This window comes from Setaria italica, chromosome VI (genome assembly GCF_000263155.2).
Source record: "Setaria italica strain Yugu1 chromosome VI, Setaria_italica_v2.0, whole genome shotgun sequence".
Taxonomy (NCBI): domain Eukaryota; kingdom Viridiplantae; phylum Streptophyta; class Magnoliopsida; order Poales; family Poaceae; genus Setaria; species Setaria italica.
The window spans coordinates 34282087-34298522 of record NC_028455.1 but is presented as its reverse complement, the minus strand read 5'-3'; the positions used below and the strand labels follow the sequence as shown (position 1 = coordinate 34298522).

The following is a 16436-nucleotide window of genomic DNA, read 5'->3' as shown; positions in this document are numbered from 1 at the left end:
TAGTGCTGGGGCATGAACATATATAACAGTGTTCATAATATAATCCCAATTTCTATCGTGAAAACAACAGAAATAAATAAAGGGGTACACAAGCCACCGTGAGAACATAACATAACAGGGCAGTAGTTCTAATAGCTGCCCCCTTGACTGTACCATGAATTCTTACACAGAACAAGGTAAAAATGCTGATACGGAGTATTAACCATCCGAGCAAAGCAAAGTCAACAGATGTGAAACATGATTGTACTGGAACCAAGAGCCTATTTTGTCTATATGAAGGCCATGGGGTTTAGAGGAAGACGTCCTTCTCGAGCAACTTGAGGACCTCGTCCTGGTTGTTGAGCTTGGCGACATCGATGGGCGTCTTCCCATCCATGTTTTGGAGCGTGCTGCAGTGCGTTGGAGACAGTCAAAGCAACGTTGAAGGCATCATGCTTTGGATAAGAAAGGAGAAGGGATGATTTAACTTACACAGCAGCACCATGCTTTAAGAGAAGATCGACACACTCCTTGCGCCCATAGCCAGCAGCATAGTGCAGAGGGGTGTTCTTGTTCTTGTCCAAAGCATCCACTGCGGCACCGGCCTCAAGAAGGACTTGGGCACACTTCAACTGAAATCCAAAACAAAAGTCACCAAATTCCTTATCATTACTATCAATGCTGATATCAAACAAGGAAACAAATCTGGTTCCTACTTTCCAAATGCATTTTTACCACCTCACATTCTAGATCGTATTATGCCTATGAAATCGCGACAAAAGGCATAAGGTGGCTTGTAGATTTTCGTATCCAGCATGAATACCATAAAATCAAAATGGTAATGGAAATACTAAGGACCACAAAATGCAATTACTCTAAACAGAAGGGTACTGAAAACTTGTGATACCAGAACAATTATCTCTAGATGAGAAGTGAACCATTACCAACTCCTAGGAAGTTATATGCCAGCTGTGTTTCAAAAATCGGCCTAGGCAGCTAATTAGTCCCAAGGTAAGTGTCTTGCTGCCTGATTACGGGGTAATCAGCATGTCTAGGCAAGTCCCCCCTAAGCAAAACCTAGGGAGCAACTAGGGGTTAGGGGCTAGTCTATTAAAATGATGTTTGCAAGTAAAAAATAACTAGGTGAAACCAACCAGTGAGACTCGGATCATGGTTGAACAGTAAATGGCATGCCCTTCAGCCCCTAAACAAGCTGATTATTTAAGAGCTTATTATCAAACAGCAATTAGCAATCTGCCCTAACTATCAAAGCACATAAGGTATTTGTATGCTACAGAACATCAAAAGCATATAAGTTTCTGAAAACTTCAGAAAAAAAGGATCTGAAAAGATTTTCATAGCTTAACTATACCTCCAAAAAAATCATGTGGTATAGTAATAAACAATTTAAAAGTGTTGGTACTTATCCACAAGTTTAATTATTATCACATTTGAATTACTCTCCGGAGACCCACATACCTCACCATACCCACATGCAAAATGTAAGGCCCTTCTTCCCTCGGAGTCTTCTTCGTCCTTGTCTGCTCCACCATCCAGTGCCTTCTTCAGACCCTATTCCATAGATAGATGTCAAAAAGGCAAAATTAGTACATCAGAACCCAATAGCAACATATGGGCAACTGTATTTATTGTGAAGATAAGTGACATTTTTCAGAATGAAACGAGCAACATTCAGGGTGGCAATTTCCCCCACGGGGGAAGCAGGGCGGGGCCCCGAAACATAACCAGGGCGGGGACAATTTTCCCCCCGCAGAGGCACCACGGCCCCCCGAAAACAACGATGGCCCGTAAAAATTTCCGGCCCAATGCTTCAGCCCATGTATATCTCACCCCTCCGGCCTTCTCACAAGTCACAACCCTAGCCTTATCCTGTTCTTTCCTTGCTCCCGCAGCTGCTAGCGGCGGCCGCCACCACCCACTCGTCTCTAACTCCAATCTCTTCCGTCCTCACTCTTGCAATCACGTGGAGCGCGGCGCGAGGCAAAGCAAGGGCCGGAGCCGGACGTCGGACTGCCAGAGGCCATGAGGAAGCTTGGACACTCGTCCCTCGGTGCCTTCGTTGCACATCTCGCGCGTGGGTCATCCGGCAATCAAGCTAAGTGCATCGGATGACGACAGACAATTAAGCCAATCGGATGCAGAGGTTAGTGTGCAAATTGAATATATTCGTCTAGTGAATTTGCTTAGCTAGGGATGTCGATGACTAGGGGTCAATTAGTCAAGAGTCCCTCATGTCTCAAGATACCAATGTATGCCAGTTCATCTTATTGAAAAAAATCATCATTATCATAGCTACAAGATTTATGTGTTCAAGCCAGTTCACCTCATTTGAGAACATCAACAAGATTATGATAGCTATTTTCCACTGGATCAATCATATCAAGTAGATATGTCAAACACCGAGTTTGTACTAATGGACATTGATAAAGTAGATATATAGTGTCACCAGCACAATATAAAACATATACAAGTCCAAAACATCTCAACTAAAAAATAAAAGTCAAATCAATATCTCCATTACCTTATCATCACCAACACTGGCTGTGTGATGAACAATGGATTCATCTTCATCCCCACCTTCCTCCTCAGCTTCTTCAGTACCAGAAGGTTCAGCAGAAGAACCAGCACCAAATGGGAAGCTACCTCCCATTGCCTGGCCAATCTTTTGAAGTGTATCAGGGTCGTTCCAGTACCTAGATGAGGAAAAACAGAAATGTGAAAAACAAGCTCTAAAAACATAACAGAAAGCACATCTATACCAGATATGACATACTTCATCATTGCAGCAGGACCCCCATTCTCTAACTCATCGAGAATTGACTTCATAGCTGGATCTTCCTTAATGCGGGACATACGCTCTTCCAGCTGCTCCTTGTGTGATGGACTACTAAAGGTTTCCAGCATACTGGACATAGCAGGATCCTGAGCCAAATAACTAAGAGATTTAGTGAACTGACAGCCAAATAAGTCTATGGAAACCAGGGCAGACCTCTGGGAAACAGAATGTGGTACCTGCATAAGAGCATTCCCCAGACGCTCAGCCATTGTCATAAACTGGGGGTTTTCCATGACCTTTTGCATTGTTTCCATGTATTGTTGAGGGTCCAATGGAGGCATTCCCTGTTCTCCTGTACTCTGAGCACCTTTCTGTAGCTGCTCAGCCATCTGGTTGAATGCAGGATCCCTTGCAATTTGATCTGCCATCTCCTTGATAGATGGATCCTGCACATAACAAGGGTAGCCTTTTAAGCAGCTTGCAAAGAGTACATGACATCAAATTTATGACGATGCAAGTTTAGGAAAGTGCAAGCATATGCAGATGGCAAAAACTACAATAATGCATTGATATACTGATTGAGTGCACATGCCAATCTTGCAGTCATTAGGAAATTCAGCATGTACTACAGATTGTTTATGGCCATAGAGGGGCATACATTTAGCAAACTTTGCATAGAAGCAAAATCGAAAGGATTCGAAAAGCCTGCTGGAGGAAGCCCTTGATGTTCGTTGGATGACCCTTCTGGTTTTGGACTTTTCTTCTCATCTGCAAAAGAAGGGGATCAGAACATAAACACTCATCACGTGGTAACTAACTATGACAGGAAAACAAAATGAAACAGCCATTGTAAGAAACTGTAAATGAATAGATTATCCATAGTTGAGTTAACAAACAATCAATGAGCTTCTTTCTTTTTCAAAACATAAGGAAACTGCCTATATCTTTCAAAAAGAAAAGTAATCTGGTCAAACACACCAAATATTGTGACAAAAGTTCCCAGCAATGTAAACTAATTGAGTAGAACTGGCCACGAATTTTCCTACTTCTGCTAATCAGTGGGCAGCCAGATGAAGTAAGAAATTCTCATCGAACAATTGCAGAAATATACTACGTTCCTATAAAATTAGTATCACTGACATCCCTTGCGTGCAGGGGTGGTAACGGACCTGAGGGTAGAACTGATCCCCCAAAATTATGGCAAATAAACTGCTACCAGTAGCACTAGTCCAGCGTAACGAACGCCCGAACACTGACATCGAGCTTGCACGGGCACCGAATCGAGCGGATTGGGTTAACACTCCACAACACAGGAAACAAATCCGCTATTGACCGGATGAAAATCGAAGCAAGCAACAGCTCCATCCCACCGAGGAGGGTTTGGATTTGAATCTCCCAGCAACTCCAAGATCCGAACAAACTAGAACGATCGAAGCAAGCGAGAGCTCACCAGCAGATCCAGGCGGATCCCCACTCGACGCCATCCCGGTAGAGCGGAGGGCGAGGGAGCCTAGTGCTAGCAGAGAGGAATCCGAGGCGTCTAGGCACCGGCGGAAGCTGGGCTGGCGGGCGTGCCCGGCCTCGGCGGAGTGGAGGCGGCTTGGGCGGCGCTAGTCGGCGGCGGTGGCGTGCGCTAGAGTACTCTGAGGAGAGGAAGCTGTCGCCTGGTGGACAGGAGGTGACGTGACGTAGCCGGGGTGTAGTGGGCCGGGTCGGCGCAGACTTCCCAGTCGGGCCGGCAGAAGACTTGGAGGCCCGTCGGCCTTGATGCTACGAAGGCCCATGTGCATGTCGGGCCCGTCGGTGGCATTGATTGCATCGCCTGTTTGGTCGCCTCCTCCTCCGGTCCGGCGGCTGCAATGGCGCCTCTCCCTCCCGGTCCCCGGCGCGCCGCCGCAGGGCTCAGGACCCGCCTGCGGCTGGCGCGAGCCGCCCGCCTCGCCCCATTGGCCGCCGGCGACGTGTGCCTCTTGCCGTTTCGAAACTGGCGGTGGGTGCTCTGCCCATCTCTCCAGCGACACCCCCGCCTCTGCCTCCGTCGATGAAAACATCGATGATTCGTTCCACGAAGGAAAGGTCCGTTTTTCTTTTTCCAGATGCAGAGAGAAAGTCTGATTCTTCATTCACTGCGGGCAGAAATATTCTAATTTTGAACTCCTTGTATGTGTGTACTTCCCTGTTCTTCGTCGATGAAAATATGTTTGATTTCGTTTCGTTTTGAATAATTGTACAGATCAAGATTGGCGGGGCAAAATGCTGCGGGATTCCTTGCTCCTGATACCAGGGCCCAGGGGACAAAGTTACCACGCCGGGCACAAGCAAAGCAAACCAAAGGTCTCATATTGCTCGGTATTCTTCCTCCCATTGGGCCAGCTCCTTTGGTGAAAGACAGGAAACTAAAGCAGCGTGGCCAGCGATTCTGCCTGCCGTATGAAAGCCGAAAGGAACGCGGAAATCTTGTTTGTTAATGTACGGGGAAGCGTGAGGGTGGTGTAGTAGTGCAGATCAATATTGACAGGGCATCCATCAAGATTGCAGGAGTACTTGTCTTTTGCATCTATCCTTTGAGTGTGGCCGAACGAGGCATAGGCGCAGAGCAGCGCAAAGAAATGGTCACCTTCAGAATCTATTCATTGAGTGTCCTGGCAAGCTCAGAGGAATGCATCTTTGTTCTTCTCGTCACCTCTAAGCAGAGGATAAGAATGGATTTAGCTCTCACCTGCAAACCAAAGGTATCTTCTCTTGCTTGCCTTGACATACACAGAATCAGCAAGTCCTGTATCATTGAAAGACTCCTGTCTTCAACATTTCATTTCAGAAGATCAATCTGTCCCTTGCACCTGCACATTGTCCTCAACCACTTTATCCACATATTCTTGACAAGCCACAGTGAGTGCGCGTGTGAGCGAGAAAGGTGGTGATGGAAGCTACAGGGTTGAGCTTGGGCAAGTCTGTGCTGGATGGAGCACTTGGCTATGCCAAATCTGCTGCTGCAGAGGAGGTGGCCTTGCAGCTCGGCATCCAGCGCGATCATGCTTTCATCAGGGACGAGCTCGCGATGATGCAGGCTTTCCTGAGGGCCGCGCATGGTGAGAGATATGACCATGAGGTGCTCATGACCTGGGTGAAGCAAGTCCGTGATGTGGCCTACGATGCGGAGGACTGCCTTCAAGATTTTTCCATCCATCTCAAGAAGCCATCTTGGTGGCGCCTTCCTAGCACGTTGCTAGAGCGACACCGCATCGCCAAGCAGATGAAGGAGTTGAGGGCCAGAGTTGAGGATGTGAGCCAGAGGAACCTGCGCTACCAGCTCATCAAGAGGGGTGGTTCCAAGCCTGATACCACCGCTGGGCTATCCAGCAATAAAGCTGCAGCAATATTTGGCATCGATGAAGCACGGCGTGCTGCGAAGCATGACAAACCAAAAGAGGATCTTGTTGACCTCATCAACCAGGAGGGCAAGGATCTTAGAGTTATCGCAGTATGGGGAACCAGTGGTGATCTTGGGCAGACAACCATTGTCAACATGGCTTACGAGAATCCAGTTATCAAAAAGAAGTTTCCATGCCGAGCATGGGTTAGGGTCTTTCATCCATTCAATCTGAATGACTTCGTCCAAAGCTTAGTGAAGCAGTTTCGATCTGCCATGGGGATTGATGTTTTGTTGGAGACCGAGAAGACAGGGAAAGAGTTGGCTAAGGAGTTCACCAGATATATAAACGAGAATAGTTACCTAATTGTGCTCAATGACATGTCCACCTTTGAAGAATGGAATGGGATTAAAGCATGTCTCCCCAACCACAAGAAAGGGAGCCGAATCATAGTTTGCAGCCCACAAGTTGAAGTTGCAAGCTTGTGTGCAGGGCAGGAAAGCCAAGCATTGGAGCTCAAGCAGTTGTCCATTGATCAGACTATTTATGCTTTCTATGAGAAGGTACGATTCTTCCTTCAAAAATCATCAAATTGTTGTTAGCTCTTGTTATATATTTTTTCTTCATTAATATCTCAGATGGTTTTAACGATTCAAGTTGTGGTATCCAATATTAAATGCCATATTTGTAGGTATAGGAAAGAATGTATCAATTTTTATTAGTAAGAATGAATCCATCAACCCATGCTGTTGTACAGGCTAGCATAAGAAGTATAATGGTTATAGAACAGGAATGAACAAATAGGCTTTTCAGCGAACATTGCCTGAAATGTTAAATTTTCTCTATAGAAAAAATATGAGTGTAGTCATATATTTTACTAAACAAAGAAGTTAATTTATTACCCTAAACAAGCCACCCAAAGAAAATGTTCAGCTCAATTTACTCCCCAAACTATTTCAATTGATCCAATCTATCTCTATTGAGCACGTACCAATTGAGTTTTAAGGTAACATTTTGTGGGATGACATAGGATATTATAACTTATGTTAAAAGTTACATTCTAAACGTAGTTTGAGGGAGCAAATAATTAGAGTTCTCGCAATCAAACTATCAATGTAGATGCTATAATGTTGTCATTAAAAATGAAATACATTTATTTAAAGTAGCAACTTTATTAATTCTTTTCATGAAGTATTGTAATATAACTTAAGTACTTAACATGGATTGCCATTGTCATTATACTATGGATCATTAAGGAAACTGTCAAGCTTGCGGATCTCCTTATTGGTTTGAGAGGAGATTAGAAGGGAGATAGGATCAGAAAGGTAGAGTGCGGTAGCCCTAGGGCCAGGGGAGGATCCAGTGTGGGGGCTGGAGCCCCCTACCCCCATGCAGTTCATGGAGCCCCCCAAGCCCCCAACAATTTTCAGCCATGGATGAAGAGGAGGAAAGGAGGAAGAAGAAGAAGAAGAAAAGGAATGAGGAGGAAGAAGAAAATAAGCCCCCCTATCCAGCCATCCTAGATCCGTCCTTGCCTAGGGCCAGCCACACCTAGGAGGAGGTGGGAGCCAGCAGCGGCAGCATGGAGGTGAGAGAGCTGTTTAAGCCAAAAAACAGAGGGGACTAAACCCTAATATTATATGCTTGAATCATCCAAATATTTCCCTAACATTTATGGCGAGGACGCAACTTTATTTACAAGCAAACCTAACTCGACTTGATTTACAAGCAATCCTAATTTTCAGTCTTCCTAAATCCTAATCTAGGCAAAATCTCGACAAGGCGGTGCTACACTACCCGTGTAGTACTGTTGATGATGTGGACAATACCACGAGGGAACCTCTTGGGTCGCTTTTGGTCCTGTCAAACCCTATTGGGCTAGTTGTTGAACCCACGTGCCCTAAGTACATGACATGTCCCCCCTCTTTTCCACAAAACACGCCCTCGTGCTGTTGCTCATTGTTTGCTCCTTGTAGAGCCAACGTCCGCCTCATGTTGTTGTTGGAATTGATGTCATAGTTGTTGCCCTTTATTTCTGTAGAGGTACAAAGGTCCTCCCAGATAGGTGGTGGCCACAATTGCTGCCTGAGGTGACCCATGGTGAGAAGCTCTAGTTAGTTGATTTGCTGGTTTTGTCACCTCCTTGTGAAAGAACATCAACACACGAGCAGTGGTAGGAAGTTGACGGTAGTGGATTGTCTTGGTGGAGTGGGGACGCCATGGATTTTGTGGCTAATGTTGAGGGTAGCTTGTAGTAAATGAAGTGTTCGTGTTGCTGCTTCTCCCGTCAGTGATGTTCCAGCTACTGTTACTGATGGCCTGTTGATTTGCATATACTACCAGTGTCATTACGTTGCTTGTCAAAGCAATAGAGATGAAGGGTGGAGATGTGTGCCCATCTATTACAAGGATAAAGGGTTGGACGCCCATGATCTTGTTTGACTCGAATAGCACATAGCACGAATAGCACATATCACCTTTGTTCATGTAGCATCAATCGTATATTCGTGTGTGGTGCATGTTGTGGTTGGGGTAGTTTGTTGACACCCACCATTGTTGAGGAAGATGTGGCCTAGCTATTGTACCTGGAGTACAATGCTGCGTTGGCACATTTATTTGCCATTGATGTTGAGGTTGCCGATGAATAGTTTTATGTGGCGCATGGGAGGAGGACCGGGAATCAACACAACCACTTGTGGTGGAGGAGCCCGAATTGGTCGTCTAATTCCCACCACTAGTGGTGAGATAGAAATGCCTGATTCCTATCTTGTGGAGTGCTTGCCGATCGAGGTTCTTAGAGGAGATTGGCGGTGTAGTAATGGAAGTAATCGTCCGAGGGCTGATCATCCAAGCTGTGGGCGTGCTCGGTGATGTCCTAACGGTTCCTGTGATAGGACTTACGGTCACCATCGCTAGTAACTGTCATGATGCGGAGTTGTCGATGAAGGATGAAGTCGATGAAGATTGACTTGTTGTAGACTTGTTGTCTTTGGAGGCATCCAAGGTAGAAGAGATTGCTGACGTAGATGTAGTATGTAGTCGCGTAGCAGGCTGTAGTAGAGGCGGTCACGGCCCATTGGTGCAGTGGTGGATTGAGAAGACAGAGTGGACTATGACATTGTAGCCGTTGGAGGTGGACCCATCGCTTCTGGTATTAGGGTCGATGGCAGTCCTAATTTTCAAACTCTTCCTAAACCCTAACCTAGATGAAATATCAACGATGCGGTGCTAGAGTACCCATGGATATTGTTCATGATGTGAACAATACCACGACAGGTCCTGTCGGATCCTATTGGGCCAGTTGTTGAACCCATGCGCCCAAGCACATGACAGAGACATCTTTAATTATTGCGTAAATCGTTGTAAATCAATATGCCTATCGATTAGTGCATGCATGCTTATGTGGTCCGTACGTGGCACGCATTATGAATGCATATACTTTGAGTTAGTTTTTTCATATATTAATAGTGACATAAATGATCAATTTAGAAGCATTAATAGGGCATACTTTGGGTTGTTTTATTTATAATGATAGAGTTGAGCAATTTTGATACAGATTTAAAGAATAGCTTTAGATTGTTCTTAATAATAAAGTGTGGATAACCTTGATGTAGATTTAGTGTGTTGTTTAAATTCTTATTCACAACATAAGTTGGCGATTTAGATACAAATTTAGGGTTACTTTGGGTTTATTTTCTTAGTGGTAGAGGTGGCTCATTTACATGGAGAATTTGGAGGCATTTGAATTCTTGTTTATAATGATAGAGGTGTGTAATTTAGATACTGATTTAGAATACTCTCTCCGTTTCAAATTATAGGTCGTTTTGACTTTTCTAGGTTCATAAGTGTTTGTATGTATCTAGACACACTATATTTAGATGCATACAAACACTTATGAACCTAGACAAGCTAAAACGACCTATAATTTAGGATGGAGGGAGAATTACTTTATTCTTATTTTTGTAATGGTAGAGGTAGGTCATTTTGTGTGCAAATTATATCCTATATGGCCATTGTTGTCAACAAAGGTTGAGTCTATGAAATTGATGTTCAGATGTTTTGAGTTTCGTGAGACTTTCTAAGATTCATCTCTTTTTCTAGAGCACTTATAATTAGTAATAATATGTTAAATAAAAGCTAAAATATTGTCCTATAATAATCTTGCAGTATCTAAAGGCCTCATTCATTTTGGGCAGGCTGCTAGCCTCATATATGTTATAATTCCATTCTTGCATAATTAACTGAGTTTTGTTTCTTTTAAATTACTCAAGCAATGGTTGTCTTCCCATTATAAATTATATGAATTTATTCTAGAGACTTTCCTTTTTCGAGTGAAAATACTATTTAAACATCAACAAGTTTAAAAGTCTAGTTTACTTTTATATAGGATTGTCAAGATCAAATAAAATCTCCAGTTGCAGTGTCTAGCATAGACAAAGCCAGAAGCGGCACCAATGTGATAGTGGGAAATCAATCTCAAGGTGGCGATGAGAGAAAGGTATTCACAAAGAGCCTTACCCACATCAAAACTATGGTAAGTGCTTTGGAGGAATCACAACTTATTGGTCGACAGAAAGAAAAGGCTGATATCATCCAGCTCATTTCAAATCCATCTAGTCAAGGGCTTTCAGTGATCTCAGTGTGGGGAATGGGTGGTCTTGGTAAAACTGCTCTAGTCAAAGATGTTTATGAAAGCCAAAAGCAAGTTGGCATATTTGAGAAGCATGCTTGTGTTACGGTGATGCGCCCTTTCATTCTTAAGGAGTTCCTTGAGAACTTAATTATGCAACTAAATGCACAATCTTCTGGAAAGAAGGGAGCAATAGATGTTGGGCATGGCACAAGAAACACAGTAGCAATGATGAGAGTTGAAGCATTAATTAAAGAGTTAGCTAGGCTTCTTGAAGGGAAGAAGTGCTTGATTGTTCTTGATGATCTTTCATCCATAGCGGAATGGGACAATATACTTGGAAGCTTCCCTAAATTGGATAGTTCATTCCGGATCTTAGTGACCACAAGGGAAGAAAGTATAGCAAAATATTGTTCAGAGAAACTAGAAAACATATACAAGCTCAAAGTTCTTGAATACAAGGATGCACAAGACCTCTTCACAAGAAAGGTACTATAAAAGTATAATTCTGCCATTTGTGTGGAGCTTTCATTACAATATAATGACAATATAACCATAATTCTATGCTTGCCTAGCCATAAGATTGTAATTGTACCCTAGCCATTCTAGCAAGGAAAAAATCCAAATTACTCCTCTCAAGTATCACTAAAGTTTGCATAACCCCATAATGTATTTGTTGGTTCAGTTTACCCCCTAAACTATACCATTTGGTTCAATTTACCCCCTAATACGGTTTGTCTTTTTTTATTTCTCCATGCACAAATGGAGTCTGAAGTTAAAATTTTGCAAGATGATAGCATACATCATAAGACATGTTAGAAAAATACATCATGAATTATTTAGCATTATTTTGATAAGATAGGACATGTAATAGTAAATCTATCCTTGAGATACAAAAATATATGAAAATGATGATAAAAAATTCATAATATATTTTTTAACATAGATTCTGATGTGTACTACCACCTTGCAAAATCTTAAATTAAAATTCAACTTATGTATGGAGGAAAATAAAGACAAATTTTATTATGGGGTAAATTGAACAAAAAAGAATAGTTTAGGGGGTGAATTAAACCAGAAATAGTTTAAGGGGTAATCCATACTTTTGCTATATTTGAGCGGAGTAATTTGAACTTTTTCCTAAGAAACTACATAGACCATTCATACATATTTCAATTTCAAATAACTTAACTCCAATGATTTCAGGTGTTTAAGGAGGCCAAAGATTTGGATAAGCATCCTGAATTGATCAAAGAAGCAAAAATGATCTTGAAGAAGTGCAATGGACTTCCTCTTGCAATAGTCACCATCGGTGGCTTCTTGGCAAAGCAACCAAAAGTAGCGGTAGAGTGGAGGAAATTGAACGAGCATATTAGTGCTGAATTGGAAATGAACCCAGAGCTTGGGGCCATAAAAACAATTCTTGGTAAAAGTTATGATGGTCTACCATATCATCTTAAGTCTTGTTTCCTATATACATCCATCTTCCCTGAAGATCACAAGGTTAGTCGAAGACGTTTGATACAACGGTGGAGTGCAGAAGGTTACTCAAGGGAGATTCGAGATAAGTCCCTAGAAGAAGTAGCTGACAACTACTTTATGGAACTAATAGAGAGGAGCATGATCCTACCTTCTCAGCTATCAGTTAATAGTAGAAAAGGAATTGACTCTTGCCAAGTCCATGATCTCATGCGTGAGATTAGCATCTCAAAGTCAACAGAAGAAAATCTCGTTTTTAGAATGGAGGAAGGTTGCAGCTCAAACACCCAGGGCACAGTTCGCCACCTTGTCATAAGCACCAACTGGAAAGCAGATAAGAGTGAGTTTGAGAACAAAGTGGATCTGTCCCGCATACGTTCGTTAACAGTGTTTGGGAAGTGGAGGTCCTTTTTCATTTCTGACAAGATGAGGTTCTTGCGTGTGCTGGACTTGGAAGGCACGTCAGGTCTGGTTAGTCATCACCTAAAGCATATTGGGAAGCTTCTTCACCTCAGATACCTTTCTCTAAGAGAATGTAAAGGTATTTTTCACCTATCAGATTCGTTGGGTAATCTAAAGCAACTAAAAACACTAGATATTTCGGGGACACTTATATTAAAGCTGCCCAAGACCATCACCAAGCTCAAGAAGCTACAATATCTTCGTGCTGGGACTGTTGGAAAGGATGATGATTCATTGAAAGTGTTTTTTGAAGAACTGCCAAAAGTAGTGAATAACAGGCCATGCTTTTGTATGGGTTGGTTGCTAGGATTTTGCGTGGCATGTTGCGCACTTCAACTTTTTAAAGAGGCTACGGATGGGGATGATGATATGAACAGGTGTGATGTATTCACTCAGTGTTGCTGCGTCATGCTTCCTTTTCTGATGGTGAAAGAAGGTGCAACTTGGATGCCAAGAGGGATGGGGAAACTAAAATCCCTGCGCACATTGGGTCTTGTGAATCTGGACAAAGCAATTCTACGGGACATAAAAGGACTGACCCAGTTGCGCAAGTTAGCTGTGACCGGCATCAACAAGGAAAACAGCCAGGAATTGTGTTCAGTCGTTGCCAATCTCAGCTGCCTGGAATCTTTGCTAGTGCAGGCATGTGGGATGCCAGGTTTGCATGGCTGCTTAGATGGCTTGACCTCCGCTCCGAAAAACCTGCAAAGCCTCAAGATATACGGCAATCTGCTCAAATTGCCAGGATGGGTCGAGGAGCTCAAGAATCTTGTGAAGTTGGTTCTAAGGAGCTCTAGAATACTGGAACACGAACCTGCACTCCAAGTTCTTGGGAAGCTTCCAAACCTGGTCAGCTTACGTCTGTGGGCCAAGTCGTTCCAGGTTGACGACCTCCGCTTCACCTTCCATCCGGAGGCTTTCCCGAGTCTGATAGTGCTGGAGCTAAATGACATAGATGGCCTGAAATCGGTGGAGTTTGAAGAAGGGGCAATGCTTCGGCTTGAGCGGCTGGATTTTTGTGGCAAGCTTGAAGAAACCAACACAGGGATGTTTTCCGGGCTACCATTGCTCCGGAGCCTCAAGGAATTTATGCTGGACAGCAAAACTTATGAGCACGCTTTCATGGAAGACCTGCAGGGCCAGCTTGGTGCCAATCCAAATGGACCCGCTTTGAAGATGTGGTGAGGTGCTGCAGAGTCAGCCGATCGTCGTGCCAGGTCATTGCTCTTGCTGCTTCCCTGTTACCCTCTTTGTGCATCTGAACAATTGATGTGTGTGTAAAATTAATCTCCAGTCCTACTGCTGATGTATTTCTTTTTGACGCATGCAGCTAAGGTCGATCGTGTCAGTATCCCGTGGGCCTAGTGCGGCGTCTCTGAATCATCTGTTTTTTGTTTTGTTCGTCTGTACGTACGTATTCCTTTTTTTGCTTATGTGGTTGTGCCAAATAAGAATAATTGGCGTGCTGCTCCATCATGCATCGCCTGATAGAAGTGAAATAATGTTCTTCAATTCAGTAATTGGGCTACAAAGACTGGTGTGGACTATATATGAATAATTGTACAGGTCATTTGTATGAACGTTCACCACAATGATCTGCAGGGTCGCTGGTTGTGTATGCTTGAGTTGGTTTGCCATCATTTTTCTTTGCAAGTGATGTTGCAGCTCCCTTGCGTCCCTGCCATTGTCAACAGAGGAAATGCACGGTACTCCATTGCAGGCCACACACGCTTCGCTGGAGTAGTATTTTAGCTTGTCCACTGGCACCAGGGGCAGCGGCTCCACGGCGATCAGGCACAGGCTAGCAACCCCTGCATAGGCATTGCTTATTCCCATAAAACCAGAGAGAATGACCACATTGCGGCAGAGCCAACGTGGAACAACATGCATGTGAAAATACAGAACCACGCACGGTTCAGCTTGCCTCGTTGTTGTTTCGGCCCGGTTCAGTTTCAGCCCATTGTTTTTTTAATGCAATAAAGAGTTTTATTTACATGATACGTTTCACCACTGTGTTTTGATTTTCCGTATCGATTCCCTTTCGAAGGCCACCACGGCACAGAGAGAAACTTATAATCTCTAGACATGCTGGTTGAAAATCTTGTTTATTCCTTCCACTTCTAACAGTTATTCCTTCCACCACATCACAGAGAGAAACAAGAGATTATAAGTTTGAGCTAGTGCAATGGCTACCTCATTAAAAACCTATTTAGGTAAAACTCACACCTCGTGAGAAACCCTAGATAGGAAAAAAGAGTACAGCCTAGCTCAATCAAATCAATATTATAGTAGTTCAAGTTATTACAGGTCAAGTTTTACACCTCTGAATCAGCAGGGACATTTAGATACAAATTAGCAAAACTTTCCTCAAGCTCTTGATCCTCCAAGATGTTCTGAAGTCTTGCTTCTGCAGCTTTCCAGTCCTTGACGCAAGAGAGCACCTCCACCATCTCCGGGCTCAATCGACGCCGCCTCTCCTCGATGATCCTACCAGAAGTGCTGAATCACCGGGCAAGGATCTTAGAGTGATCGCAGTGTGGGGAACCAGTGGTGATCTTGGGCAGACATCCATCATCAACGCGGCCTACGAGAATCCAGATATCAAAAAGAAGTTTTCGTGCCGGGCATGGGTAAGGATCTCGCATCCCTTCAATCCGAATGACTTCATCCAAAGCTTAGTGAAGCAGTACTTCCGATCAGCCGTGGGGGTTGATGTTCTGTTGGAGACCAAGAGGACAGGAAAAGAGTTGGCAGAGGAGTTCTCTGGAGGTCCTTTTTCATTTCCGACAAGATGAGGTTCTTGCGTGTGCTGGACTTGGAAGGCACATCAGGTCTGTTTAATCATCACCTAGAGCATATTGGGAAGCTTCTTCACCTCAGAGACCTCTCTCTAAGAGGATGTACTGGTATTTTTCACTTGTCAGATTCGTTGGTGGGCCGGTAATCTAAAGCAACTAGAAACACTAGATATTTCAGAGACAGAGATATTAAAGCTGCCCAAGACTATCACCAAACTCAAGAATCTACAATATCTTGATCCTGGGTCTGTTGGAAAGGATGATAAATCATTTAATAGTCCGTTAGAAGAAGTGCCAAAAGTAGTGAATAACAAGCCATGCATTTGTACGGGTTGGTTGCTCGGATTTTGTGTTGCATGTTGTGTACCTCATCTTCTTAAAAGAGTTTCACGTAACGGGCCGGTGGTGACATTAATAGGTGCACTATATGTTGCTGCTGGTTCTTCCCTCTTCTGATGATGACAATGGAAAGTCCAACTTGGATGCCAAGAGGGATCGGGAAACTAAAAGCCCTGCACACATTGGGTCCTGTGAATCTCTGCATGGGACAAGGCAAGTTAGCTGTGACCGGCATCAGCAAGAAAACCGGCCAGGAGTTCTGTTCAGTCGTTGCCAATCTAAGCTGCCTGGAATCTTTGCTAGTGCAGGCACGTGGGGCTTGCTCTCACATACAAGGTCACATGCTTCGCTACAAGTTGTGGATGCATTCTCACATGTGTCCATCCATGGAATTGACTCGAGAAGAAGGAAGGATCTAATTTTTTACTCTGCATAGAAGCTTTAGTGTTTTGCTGAAGTTTTCTCCCCTACCACAGAGCAGCTTGTCTGTAGGTTTGTGCGTTGCTTTTGCTTTTTGGGCTAGCTTCTTATGATGTTTCAGTTGATTCCAAATGTCCTTATCCTTGACAACCAGGGGCAGA

The 16436-nt window shown here is 43.7% G+C and overlaps 2 protein-coding genes across 3 annotated transcripts; one reads left to right on the top strand and one right to left on the bottom strand.

Moving 5' to 3' along the window:
- On the bottom strand, positions 1–4434 carry LOC101785426 (ankyrin repeat domain-containing protein 2A). Its single transcript, XM_004974002.3, has 8 exons — positions 4227–4434; positions 3435–3544; positions 3013–3222; positions 2774–2922; positions 2522–2693; positions 1459–1551; positions 472–611; positions 1–389 (listed from the first exon to the last, which is right to left on the bottom strand). The coding sequence occupies exons 1-8, from the start codon at positions 4258–4260 to the stop codon at positions 290–292; spliced, it is 1008 nt and encodes a 335-aa protein (XP_004974059.1). The 5' UTR covers positions 4261–4434; the 3' UTR covers positions 1–289.
- A 108-nt stretch (positions 4435–4542) lies between these two features.
- On the top strand, positions 4543–14336 carry LOC101785023 (putative disease resistance RPP13-like protein 3). Of its 2 annotated transcripts, XM_012847024.2 has the most exons (6): positions 4543–4852; positions 5010–5508; positions 5595–6710; positions 10535–11266; positions 11984–13935; positions 14049–14336. In XM_012847024.2, the coding sequence occupies exons 3-5, from the start codon at positions 5697–5699 to the stop codon at positions 13901–13903; spliced, it is 3666 nt and encodes a 1221-aa protein (XP_012702478.1). In that variant the 5' UTR covers positions 4543–4852; positions 5010–5508; positions 5595–5696; the 3' UTR covers positions 13904–13935; positions 14049–14336. The 2 variants fall into 2 exon arrangements, with proteins under 2 accessions (XP_012702478.1, XP_004974058.1); XM_004974001.3 differs by having other exon boundaries at positions 5010–6710.
- Positions 14337–16436: the final 2100 nt, after the last annotated feature.